Source organism: Macrotis lagotis, chromosome 3, assembly GCF_037893015.1.
Source record: "Macrotis lagotis isolate mMagLag1 chromosome 3, bilby.v1.9.chrom.fasta, whole genome shotgun sequence".
NCBI lineage: Eukaryota > Metazoa > Chordata > Mammalia > Peramelemorphia > Peramelidae > Macrotis > Macrotis lagotis.
In genome coordinates, this window is record NC_133660.1 from 100584854 (window position 1) to 100597783 (window position 12930).

Here is a 12930-nt window from a genome sequence, read left to right on the forward strand (position 1 = left end):
AGCATTTTAACTTAGCAATATCTTTCTAGAATCTGTCATCCAGTAATTTAGCTATCCCACCCAGTTATCTGTCATACATCCTTTTAGCTTGTCCTAAAACTATTTATTGATTAAGATAAGTTATTCAGTGGATAAAACACTGAATCTGGAGTCAGGAAGACCTGTGTTCACATCCAGCCTCAGACACTTACTAGCTGGTTTCCCTCAGAGAAGTTACTTAAATTCTGTTTGCCCTAATTCATTGAAGAAGGAAATGACAAACCACCCCATTATGTTCTACCAGAAAACTTCATAGTCCAGGGAGTCATGAAGAGTTAGATTTAACTGAACACATACACAAAACTACTCTATTTAGAACTTCAAATATTACTTTCTTATTAATCGATTTGCTAAACTTGTTTAACACATGAAAGCTGATATATTCCCTATACCCTTTTTGATGTTATGGGCTTAAATAATGGGGTTTTGTTTCAGTTTTAGCAGAGTGGAGTTCTAAGCTCCTTTCAGCCTCTCTTCCTATGACTCTAATCAAATCTTTCAATCATTCTGGAGCCTTTTTCTGGACTTGCTACTTATGTTTTTTCAGCTAGTTTTTGATGATCCACACTTATAGGAGATAGCAATAGCATAGATGATTAAAATATTTAACTTTTAAAGAGGGTACCCAGTGCATCCATCTCTTCATTTCCCACCTGGCTGATCCCCTGAACCTCACTTTTATCACCAGCAGCTCATCTTTCTGTAAGATTTTATCAATTCCTCATTATGTCCCATCCTTTTTCAAAAATAATGCATGTGTGTGTGTGTGTGGGGGGGTGACATTAGAGAATTCTTCCCATATTATTTAAGGAGATGGGCTAGTACATTTTTTACTCAACTGCAGGTTTTTATCAAACCCTCAACCTTTTTTTACCTTCTTTTTTGGTATATTATCTCCCTCATTAGATTATAAGTTCCTTGAGGACAAGGATTGTCTTTTGCCCTATCTTTTTTTTTACACTTAGTACTTAGCAGAGTAACTGGTACTTTAATAATAAGGCACTTAATGAATGTTTGTTATATTTTATTGTGAATATATATATCATAATCCCCAAACTTTAATATATGTAATATTAGACCTTCATACCTAATCAGTTTTCCCAGAGCTATTCAAAAGGAATAGCTGAGTGGTTTGAATTTCATTTTTAGATATTCCTACTATACATTCTTCATGAAAGTTTGGATGAGCAAAAATCAAAGAGGGTACAAGAGAGAACAGAAAGGCAACAGGATGGACAATAACCCTGTAACCTTTGAATAACTGGGTTTGATCAAACATCCATTTTGAATTGTAAAGAAATCCCTACTTAGCTGACCATATCTGTTTAGTTGACTTGGCTGGAAGGGGTGAGGGGATATACTGAATATACAGTGTTTTCTAAGATCTCTACTACTCTCATAAATATTTGTGTATTTAAAAAAATTTAGGTGTAACTGGTTATGGAAGTTACAAAAGGTTAAGAACTCTGGACCAGTGAATTTTCCTAGTGTAGTGGAACTTATCTGTCATTCTCCATGAAATTACCTGTTCTGGGATTCTCTGAAAGTGACCAATGTCATATCTTTTTCAAAGGGCAATGAAATTGGGGAATTAGGTAACATGAACTGAAAGAAGTCCTTTTGCCTTTAAAAAGTAATCTAATATCATGTTCTCAGGAAGAAAATCTACTTTTGTGCAACATATAGCACAAAATGTACCAGTGGTTCTCTGTCTTGTGTTAGGAAGAAGAATGCTTGAGCTCACTTATGTTCCAGATGCTTTTGATTTTGAAGATCAGCTGTTTAACGCTTTATACTATTTGACTCAGTATAAAGTTGTAGCTGTCCCTGAGACTTTAGAGAATAAAAGACACATTAAGCCATGACCTTCATTGCAGTAACATTTAATAGTATATTTCTGTACAAATTTAGCCAAAGAGTTTTAGTCCATGTTTAGGTTACAACATCATTGTTTTAGAACATAAAATCAACTTAACCATCTGACACAAACATAACTCTAGGGAGAAAAGCTTTTTTTCCCCATTTAGGTGTTTTCACAGCATCCCCTAACTGTCAGTACAATGTATCATCACTTAAAGCATAACTCTAGGCAGGGGGAATATTTTTTCCCCTTTGGTGTTTCCATAATGTCCCCTAGCAGTCAATAAAACATTCCATCTCGTAAAGCATGGACTTCTCATTTGGCTATGATTCAACTGGCAAGAGTTGAATAGTTTCTGCATTTCCACAGAGTAGACACAAAAATACACACAATCTTTAGTTGTTACATCAAGAAACACACAAACAAGAAGTCTTATTTAAACATCACAATAATAATTATTTCATTTTTTTTTTGTCCATTAAATATTTTGCAGGTTTTCTTTCTTCTCCAAGTCCTGGGATGATGACAATATTCAGCTGCTTGTAAGGTACAGATGAAATAATACACAATAGGACAACATTTTACAATGAAGTTGCAATTTGATTGACATTCATGATTTTATCACACAATATCTACATGAAATGGTCATATTATATAGCGGGTCAATAAATGATCTTTTACTCATTAGGCACCAATTCATATCCAGAGCATCTTTTTCTCCTGCATAAATAAATCTGCATGCAATAAAATATATTTGTTGTAAAGCAGCCATAAATATATATATATATGTATATTTTAGAGAAGCGTAGCTTTTGTTCTTTCTATTCAACTTTTAGAATGGCAGATTCTAAACATAGCAGATTCTAAACACAGCGCAAAAGAGCCATCAGATCTGCTTTTATGCCATTGTTAAGGAACCCATACAGAACGGGATTAAGGCAACAAGACAACATACCAAGCAAATGACAAATACAATACACCAATCGGAAATGCCTATTAGACAGAAGGCCAGCATTAAAATCAGTAACAACATGGAAAAGATGCAGAGGCATCCAGCTGACAGCAAACACAATTATCAGTATGGTTAAACGATAGACGACTCGTCGAGATCTCTTTCTGATCCTGGAGATGGAGCGGGATATGGTCAGCATTTCCGGCTCTTCAAGCTGCTTTTCTTCAGGTTTAATCACAAAGCAGATTGGCACCCCTGGTATGATCTTACTCGCATTGGTCAGCTTGCACCTCTCAGGTTCTGCTGCTTCTTCTTCTTCTTCTTCGATCTCTTTGGGTGGTACCTCTGGAGGAGGAGGGGGATGGCGCAAAACAGGTACAACGCATGATTTCTTGTTACACATCTTGCGGTGTTTTCGGCTTAAAGTATAGCTCCATCTCTGGAACTTGGGGAGCTGAATGTGGTGTCCACTGTTCTTGGCTGCATACCCTTCCATGTCTTCCAAATCATCATCTCCATTATTCGGGTCGCTCAGCTCACCCAGCTCATTCATCTCCTCCATCTCTTCCATCTCAAACATCCCATACATTGAACCCAATTCTTCAATTTCTTCAATCTCCTCGATTTCCATTTCCTTCTTCCCCTTCTTTCCCCTCCTTCCCCTTTTCCAGCTCCTTCCTCTTCTTTCCTTCGTGTCTTTCCTCTCATCCCTCATGTCTTTCATGCCCCTCATCTCTCTAGGGTCTCTCATATCTCTCATGCCTCTCATCTCTCCTGGGTCTCTCATGTGGCCCATGTCTCTCATTTCCATTGTCTCATTAATATTCTCTATTTCATCCATGTCCCTCACATCCCTGACTTCTCTTGTTTCTATCATGTCTTCAATCTCCTCCTCATTCCTTGCATCTCTTAAGTCCCTCACATTCCTTGGGGTGCTAATTTCTTTCATTTCTATCATTTCGGTGAGATCCATCACTTCCTGGACATCATCCATCTCTTCTAGTTCACTCATTTCCCTTATCTTCCTCCTTCCTCTCCTACCCATTCTCTCTCTCCTGTCTCTCCTCTCTCTCAATTCCCTCTTCAATTGCCTCAATTCCATTATGTCCTTCATGTCCATCGTGCCTTCCAAGTCTTCTATGTCATCCAGGTCATCATCAAAATCATCTTCCATGTCACTAGGGTCTCTCATGTCTCTTCCCATCATCTCAGTTGACTCCCTCATATCCTTCATCTCCATCTCAACCATATCCTTCTTCCCCTTCCTCTCCTTCTTCTCTCTCTCCTTCCTCTCTTTCTTCTCCCTCTTCTCCTTCTCCTTCTTCTCCTTCTTCTCCCTCTTCTCCTTCTCTTCAAGCCGCCTTTTCATCTCCCTAGTAGACATCTTGCAAGTAATGCTCCGGCAAACACTGGTATGACTCACAATCAGACAAATCAAGGGCAGTATGTACTGAACCACCAGCAAACACAGAGAAAAGGCAATTCTGTACGACTCCTTTGGCCAGGCCTCCATACACACATACTTAGGGGCTGTGGTATTTGTGCCATTATTCCCATTGGGTTCTACAAGCCTGTAGAAAATGGGAAGAGGGGAACAAATCACAAAGCCAATGGCCCAAGAAAGGCCAACCAAATAACAGCCTTGTCTGATGGTCAAACTTTTGGAAAGGGGATATTTTATCCTTTGGTACCTGACAATAGCAATTGAGATTAAGATTAAAGTTGAAACCAGCACCGATGTACATTGGAGAAAAGGCATTAGACGGCACATAAGTTCACCGAGCACCCACTGGTCTAGCAGTAGAGCAGACAGCGTGAAAGGTGAACAAAATAGCACGACCAAGATATCAGAGAAGGCCAAGTTTCCAATGAAGAAGTTAACAATCGTCTTTTGTTTGCATTTTTTCATAAGGGCCATAAGGATAAGCATGTTCCCCATAAAACCAAGCAGACTTATGGTCGAGTACAGCCCAATCACAAAGACCTGCACATCATCTATGCGGGTCTTATTACCACCACCACCCCAGTCAGGATCGTAGGATGCCGTGGCCATCTCGGTGCCGTTCTCACTTGTGAGAGTTCGGTTATCATAGTCCTCGGGTTCTAAATCCATGGCGTAGCCCTGCTTAAAAGTAAAAAGATATTGATTAGTGATGTGGAAAAGAAAAAAGCTTAGGGGGCTAAAATATTCAAATCCACAGAGTGAAATAAAACTTCAATTCTCCTTCCATTACTTTGTTAAATTTACAGGAAAAATCACTGACAACTTTTTACTCATCCTAAGTGTAGCACTACATATGTCAAGAAAAATCATAGTAAGTTCAAGTCTTTCATCTTTTCTAATTGTGACACTGTAGGATACATCATTGTCTTTTGAATTGTATAGGAAATGACACCGAGTCTGTATTGTGCATATATATGTATATATATATATATATATAGGAAGATAATATAAAAAGAGATTTTTCATGCACTCAATAAGATAGTTCCATGGTCAACAGAACCAACACTTAGAGGTCCCTGACAGATAAACTGATTTTGAGAAAATCAGCAAATATCTATATAAATCAGGACCTAGTTCAGATGTCACTTCCTTGCATACAATTGCTGCTTGACCAATGTCTGTTGCACTGAATTCATCAAACCTGCTATGATCCTCCAAAATCAGATATGATCTTTCTCTCCATCAAACTCATAGCACTTCATGTTTCTTATATGGCATTTATCATATTCTACATTGTATTATAGCTTTTTCATGTGCTTGTCTTTGACCCCTTACTAAAATATAAAAGCACTTTGAGGGTAGGAACAGAGTCTTGTTCATCTTTGTTTCCCCCAGTGCCCAAAAGTTGTCTTGTGCAACAAATGGATGGATGGATGGTTGGATGAATGGATGGAATCACATAAATATACCAATAACATAAACATTATCAGATTTAGGCTGGGTCAGTTATAAGGCCTGGAAAACAGATTGCAAGATGGCAAAACCATTCAGTGACTGGTCTACTCAATCCATCTTAATGTGTTATAATCACATCATGTGTTAGTATGATCCATAAACAATAGTTTTGTCATACAATAGTCATTTTGTTGTCTATATATCAATTTCAATCAATCAAAAGATTACTAAATTAGTTTAATCTGAGGCCTTAGTGGGCCTTTAACAAACTTTGCATATTCCTAAACTGTATTCCTTTGCTTTTTATTTAAACTTGGTATAAGAAAACCAGCCCATCACAAAACTGATACAAAATTAACACCAAAATGAGATTCCAACACTTTTTTTAAAATTCCAAGTTACGTTAATAATGGTACATTATTAAAATATGTTCCTTGAATCTTGTATACATTGTTCATATGAGTAATCCTGACAAGTGGAGAACTAAAACTTCATAGAACATATATTCCAATATGAATGAGAATTAAGGGGGAGAAGGACAATTCTGTTTTAATAACACCACCACCTTGCTAGCATCCATCTCCAAGGATCTCCATATTATTTACATTGAAGTCACTCAATAAACATTGAACAAACAAATGAATGAGTGATTTGCCTTTACAACATTTTGATACATATAGCTAGTAAGAACATTTTAAAAGAAGAGACTTCTGGGTCTATTAATGTAAATGGTCTTGCTCAGGTTATAAAGCAAGCCAGTGATGCGTCCACAAAGAGAACGAAATTCTTAGTCCAATAAAGTCTCCATGCCTAGGCCCTGATGCATCGGCATATCCATAAAACAAATGACATAGACTTCTGTGTTGCACACATTAGTTTGAACTTCAGTAGATCCAGGATCTCATCAATGTGGATACTCCCTTCAATCGTGAAGATCATAACCTATTCACGCCTTCTTATCCTGCATGATTCTTGTCCATGTGGTGCACTGGCTTGGAAGAACTGGGTTCATAATCTGGTTCTATGACTTCCTACTTGTATACCTTGGATAAATCACTTACTGATTCTGGGCCTCAGTTTCCTCATCTTTAATACTGAGAGGGTTGAACTAGAAGACTTTCAAAGGTTCTGGGATCATTAGTAAAAGTGACAGTGGGGAAGAATTAGGCTCAATCTAATGAAAAATTTCCAAAGAGATTGATTCAATAGTGGTAAAAACTGTCCCTGTTACAAATATTGAAGGCAAACCTATGCTGCAAAGGGGTTTTCAATCAGGTATAGATTGGACCAGATCAGAAGTTCTTACCCTTTTGTGCATATGTCATGGACCCCATTGGCAATCCAGTGAAACCAATGAATTTCTTCTTAGAATTGTGTTTATAGATGAATAAAATATATAAGATTACAAAGAAGATCAATCATAATAAAAAGTCATCATAACATTTTTAACAAAATAATTTCATGGACCCCAGGTTCAGAATACCTGGACTTAGATCATCCCTGAGGTCTCTTCTAACTCTGAGATTCTATAATTTTATGAAATCTTCTCATAAAGATTTTAGAAAGATGAGAAATTGGACATATGTGTCCGCTCCTACTAAAACTATCTGGGTAGGGTATTTTTAATTGTTTGTTCTTTTTTATCCTATGAAACACCTTGAAAACTGAGCCAAGTATTTTAAAACTCTTTTGCCTCCAGTACAGATTTCATCTGTATTGTGTGTACCTGAATCTGGTTCAATCACTTCCTAAATTTCATCTTCTTATGAACTATTTCTACTTCCTTAAATAGTTCTTCAAGTATTGCCGTTCCCTTGCAGTGACCCCACTGTCACTGATAACAGATCAATTTAGAATCAATTGACAAATCAGTTTCATTTTCTATGTGGTATTGTCCTTCTCATTCCTCTATAAATGCTCCTGGGATGGCTGTCTTAAATGGTACTCACACTCAGCTTTCTGCATTCTTGTTTTCCTCTTCACTGCTTTTCATTGTTTAATGAGGTGATGTTCCTCCATAACCTTGGGCTTTTCTCCTTGTAAAGTTTTACAAATGAATATGTATGCTAAATTGGTCGTTGCTCTTGGTTACCTGGTTTCTCCACTTGGCAAGAGGTCATAGATTTAGAGATTAAAAGGGACTTGAAATAATCCAACTCACTCATTTTACAAATGAGGAAACTGAGGTCCAGAAAGTTTAGGTAACTTAGCCAAGGCTACACTGGTAATAAGAAACTCAGATAATTTCTGAGTGGTTTGGGTCTCTTCATTGTAGTTACTATGATAGATAAGTTAAACTTCTTTAAGAATTTGTCATATCAGAGTCTATATTTTTACCCCTATCCATTTCCTAGTTTTCAGGATCAAGCACTCGCTGGAATATATCAGGTTAGATGTTTTAATTGCATGCACTGTCTTCTCATCCTTTTTATCCCTTCACCAAACAAAATTTAATTTGGCACTGTGACCTTTACTCCAAGTTGCTAGTTTGACTGCACACATGTAAGCTGATTTTAAAATTATTCTCACATTTTGCAGTCTGTTATTTGGGCTTTTCAGTTTCTTAACCCTGAACCACATTATCTAGCCTATGTTGCCACCATCCTCCCCTGTGCCTACCTTCCCACTGACTTTACCAAGTATCAAGATATATGTGACTTGGTTTGGAGGGTCCTGTCAAGCTCTTCATAGAATTTCTCTACCTCTTCATCCTCTGCAACAGATGTTGGTGCAGGAGATGCAATTATCTTCACGGTGTTCTTGTTTACACTCATCATGAGCACTGCAAGGCAAGACGACCAAGTTTCCCATGAAATGGTGCTGCTTACGGCCTGTGGTGCACAAAGAAACCAACTCCACCAACTCCTTTATTTTCCTCTCCAAGGAAAAACTTGTAAATCATCCTTCCATTTAGCTGAAATTTCTTTACATCTCATGATTTCATTTAAAGTGAAAATATCAACATTAGTGTTTCAATTTCTCCAGTAGTATATCAACTCATTGATTTTAGAAAAAAGATCTTACAGAGTACTAAAAGTTAAATTTATTATGTATATAAATGATCTAAAAACTACAATTCTTAACACTCTTCTTTTTCTACTATCCCCACCATTATCAATGCAGAAGTTTTTAAAAAAGGGTTACACAGCCTGAAGACCATTTTGTACTTTTTTTTAATTTTATGGGTCAAGTTGTGGCCAAGGAATTCATTTCCTAATGACCAGCATTCTTGTGATGAGCCTCTGTGGAATTAGCTCTCTATATGAGACTCTATTGTGATTCTTTATGATAACAGTCAGGATCAATGAAAAATTGTCAAATATGACATAAGAGAAGTCATTTGGAGAGAAGGGTACTAGGAAAAGTGACTTTAAGAACTTCTAACAGTGGAATGACATTCCACAATTTCTACTGATTCTATGATGAGTCACTTTCTAGAAGTAAATTGCTTACTGATCAAAGACAAGTTATCTCAAAGACTCCTTGGGTGTCATTTCAATCTAAGCAGCATTTATCATGGTCACTGCTTCAGTGTTTTAAAAAAGTATGACTGATCCTCAAATCAAAAGAGACAATATACTAAATATGTTTTTAATTTTATTTTTAAAGGTACATTTCTATGTACCACATAGTTCTAATCTAATGTAAAAATTGTTAGTCTTACTTACTTGAATTTAAGATAGTTTAGATCCTGATCATTAACAAAGTACAAAACTAGATATTTGTCCTAAATAATTTAATCAGACTCACTGAATAATTCCTGCCTCTGTACTTCATTTTTTGACCAACTAGATCTTACTTTAGTCTGCACACCAACTTTATATATGTTTATACTTAGCATCAAATTGCCAATGTGTTTTATGCTATTTATTTCTATATAAAGAGAAAAATAAGAGATAGATTGCTTCTGTTGGAGTAGATTCCAATGAATTCACTATGTGCCTTTAGACACACTGTTTCCTTAAATTCTGTGGGCCTGGATTAAGATGATCTTAAAAGTGTTTTACTTTGCTTTTAATATATATAATATATATATATATATATATATTATCTATCTAAACATCCTATGTTCCTGTTAATAGATTATATATAACTCACTGATTATCAATATATTTATAAATGGTACTGAATTGAATACTACTTTAATTTCATTTCCTAAATTTAGTTGACTTTCCAGACTTGAAGTAATTTATGATCTGGCTGTTATTCTATCTTTGCTTAAATTCTCTTTTTAACAGGATTATTGCTCCATATTTCTTTTCTTAATTTGCTATCTAAATTAACTTATATTATGCTCCTAGCTTTTAATACACCAAAGAAATGAACTATTATCTAGATGGTGGATTACAGTTAGTAATGGTCTTTTTTTGTACCAAGTCAAGTAAGACAGAATTGGGGGTGAATATTTCTGCAATTGTTTGATGTTTCTTATGGCCTGTTTGGGTTTTGTTTCTCACATTAGTGGCCACCAGAACTAAGGTAGAGGAGGGAAATTAAAATGTAGAGTGGCTATATAATAAATTATTTGACTTAAAGTACAGGATTCAGACTACCATCAATGAGAGATCAGGAAGTAGTCCAACTTAGGCTCTCTCCTCATAGATGGTTAACTTTAGTAATAGTTAAGAATTCTACTGTCTTTTGCTATAGTTTGTGAAACAGCTGTTTTCTGTTTAATGAAAAGGCTTAAGTTCATCTAACAGTGATTTCAATGAAAAATTTGAATAGTGGAATAAAATTAACTTTTTATTTAATTATTTTAGCATCTTGAGGAAAAAATAGACAAACTAAACTATTTATATTTTTTTTTTTTACAAAATGCAAAAGCAAGCATTTTAGTTTTACTGACTTGAAAAGCAAAAAGATACCAAGAAAACCTGGACTATAGTCTCAGGTGCCATCACTTGCTAGCCATAGAGTTTTGATAGTTAACCTCTCAGAATCTTAGTTTCTTCACCTTTAAAAAATTAGGAATAATAGAGTAGCTCTTTCTGCCTACCTCATAGAATTTCTGAAAAGATCAAATGATATAATGGGTAATAATGTGCTTTGAAAACCACAAAGCACTATACAAATGAAAGCTATGATTATTGCTGTTGTTTCTCATCTGTCCCAAGCTGGGCTGAAAAGTGATTCTGAAATAGCTGCAGAATTCAGATTACTTTTAGAAATTTAGAAGTACCAGGCAACTCTACTCAACTTCCTTTTTTTTTTTTCTGGAAGCATGGTGTAGTAAAAGGAACATTGTACTTTTAGAAATGAAGGTGTAGGTACAAATTCTAATTTGACATCTATAAGCTGTGTGACCTATGATAAATCACTTACCTCTATGGTCCTCAGTTTCCACATCTGTAAAATGGGAATAATAATACTTACACTATCTACATCACAGAATTGTTGTAAAGGAAGTGCTTTGCATTCCTTAAAATCTGCATTAATAAAATGTTAGTATTGAAAATTAAACAAAGATCAAACAAATGCTATAATTTTAAATGTTCAGATATAAACTATATTATCCAGTATTCTGCTATGTGCCTTCTGAAATACAATTATGCGGCTGAATCAGATTTTAGGCACCTTTAACATAATGCTTTATAGTGTGTAAAGCATTAAAGGTACATTATCTGAATGACTTACTTTGATGATTTTCTCAACTCTTTTCATTATCCCCATTTACTTATCTCAGAGGGTGGTTCTAAGGGAAGAGTTTTGTGAATCCTGAAATCCTTTTTGAATGTGAGCTATTCTGTTGCCCTGTTCTGGACCCACTTTTGGTCCAATTCTATTTAAATTTATGGTGTAAGGGAAAGAGCACCGGATTTATTTTTTTTTTAATCAGTAGAAAATCTGGATTTGAATCCTGGTTTTGCAAGGTGTTGGACAAATCACCAATCCTGAAGGTGGTCCCTTCCTATTCTAAATCTTAGGATTTATTTGAGGTTTTTCCAAGATTTCCTTTTAAACATGAATGGAGATGAAGGGAGAAAATAAGGAGGTAGGAGCACCATCCATTTTTTTTTAAATGGGAATGATAAATATTCTATGTTAAGGTACTGTTGTAGGGTCTCATTATGACCTGGAGGTGTGATGGACTTCTAAAATCTGTGCTTGTAGCACAAGCTGGAATGCAAAAATCCTAGTAAGCCCCAAAGGTTTACACTATGCAAAAGATTGTATGGCTCTTGTCCAATGACCAACCTGCCTAGGTTGGAAGAGGCTCATCACCAGGAAGGACACAGGGTGATGAATTTCTCAGGCCACAACTCACAATGCTTGTTAATGTCTAGAGGAGTGGCAATGTACTCAAAGATGGTAGGGCACACACCTCCAAAATCAGATTCTTAAGGATTACAGTGAGTATAATTAACTCCCACCCTGTTTAATGCTGACTCACCTATGCCCTTTGCTATACAGTTTGGGTGCTTTTCCTTCATTTACTTATCTGTGATCTATTGCATTCCTTTTAGCACAGGGGATCTTCACCATTTTTGTATGTCATGGACTCCTTTGTTGGTCGGTTGAAGTCCTTTCTCAGAATAGTATTTTTAAATGCACAAAATAAAATTCATAAGATTACAAAGGAAATCAATTCTATTGAAATACAATTATCAACATATTCTTAAAAACCAAGTTTCCTGACTAATTTAAGAGTACCTGCCCTAATAGAATGTAAATTCATTTATCAAAGAGATTGTCTCAGTTTTGAATTTGTAAGCTCCTAATGCATCTGTCACATATTAAATGCTAGTGGAATAATCCAAGAATATGAAAGCAAATGCATCTGTGTGTACACACATATCTCTATCTCTACTTATCTATCCATCTATCTATCTATCTATTTATCTAAACACAAAATTATCAGTCTAATCACCAAGGGTTCTTCATCAAACTCAATTTAAAAACCTTAAATAAACAGATTTTTTTTAATTCATAGGACATGGGCAAGAAACCCAAGATAAAGTTTTTCAACATTGGGGGGGGGGGAGAATTTTTTTTTAAATCATGGGCTACTTTACTTAATTTAAGTCTATGGACCACTTCTCAAAATATTTTTAAATGCATAAAATTAAACCAACCCATAGAATTATAAAGATAACCAATTCTACTAAAATAATTATCAAAATCTTAAAAAACAAAACAATTTCTTAAGTCCCAGGTTAAGAACCTCTGATGCCAACT

The 12930-nt window shown here is 35.6% G+C and overlaps 1 protein-coding gene across 4 annotated transcripts in view; it reads right to left on the reverse strand.

The window, feature by feature from the left end:
- Window positions 1-1922: 1922 nt before the first annotated feature.
- NPY5R (neuropeptide Y receptor Y5) overlaps window positions 1923-12930 on the reverse strand; it is a 163939-nt gene continuing 152931 nt past the window's right edge. For all 4 annotated transcript variants that reach the window (XM_074229029.1, XM_074229027.1, XM_074229026.1 and 1 more), the window contains 2 exons: window positions 8371-8533; window positions 1923-4974 (listed from right to left, as the gene is read on the reverse strand). In XM_074229029.1, coding sequence (XP_074085130.1) covers window positions 2764-4965 — 2202 coding nt within the window. In that variant the 5' untranslated portion in view covers window positions 4966-4974; window positions 8371-8533 and the 3' untranslated portion in view covers window positions 1923-2763. The remainder of the gene's footprint in view (window positions 4975-8370; window positions 8534-12930) is intronic.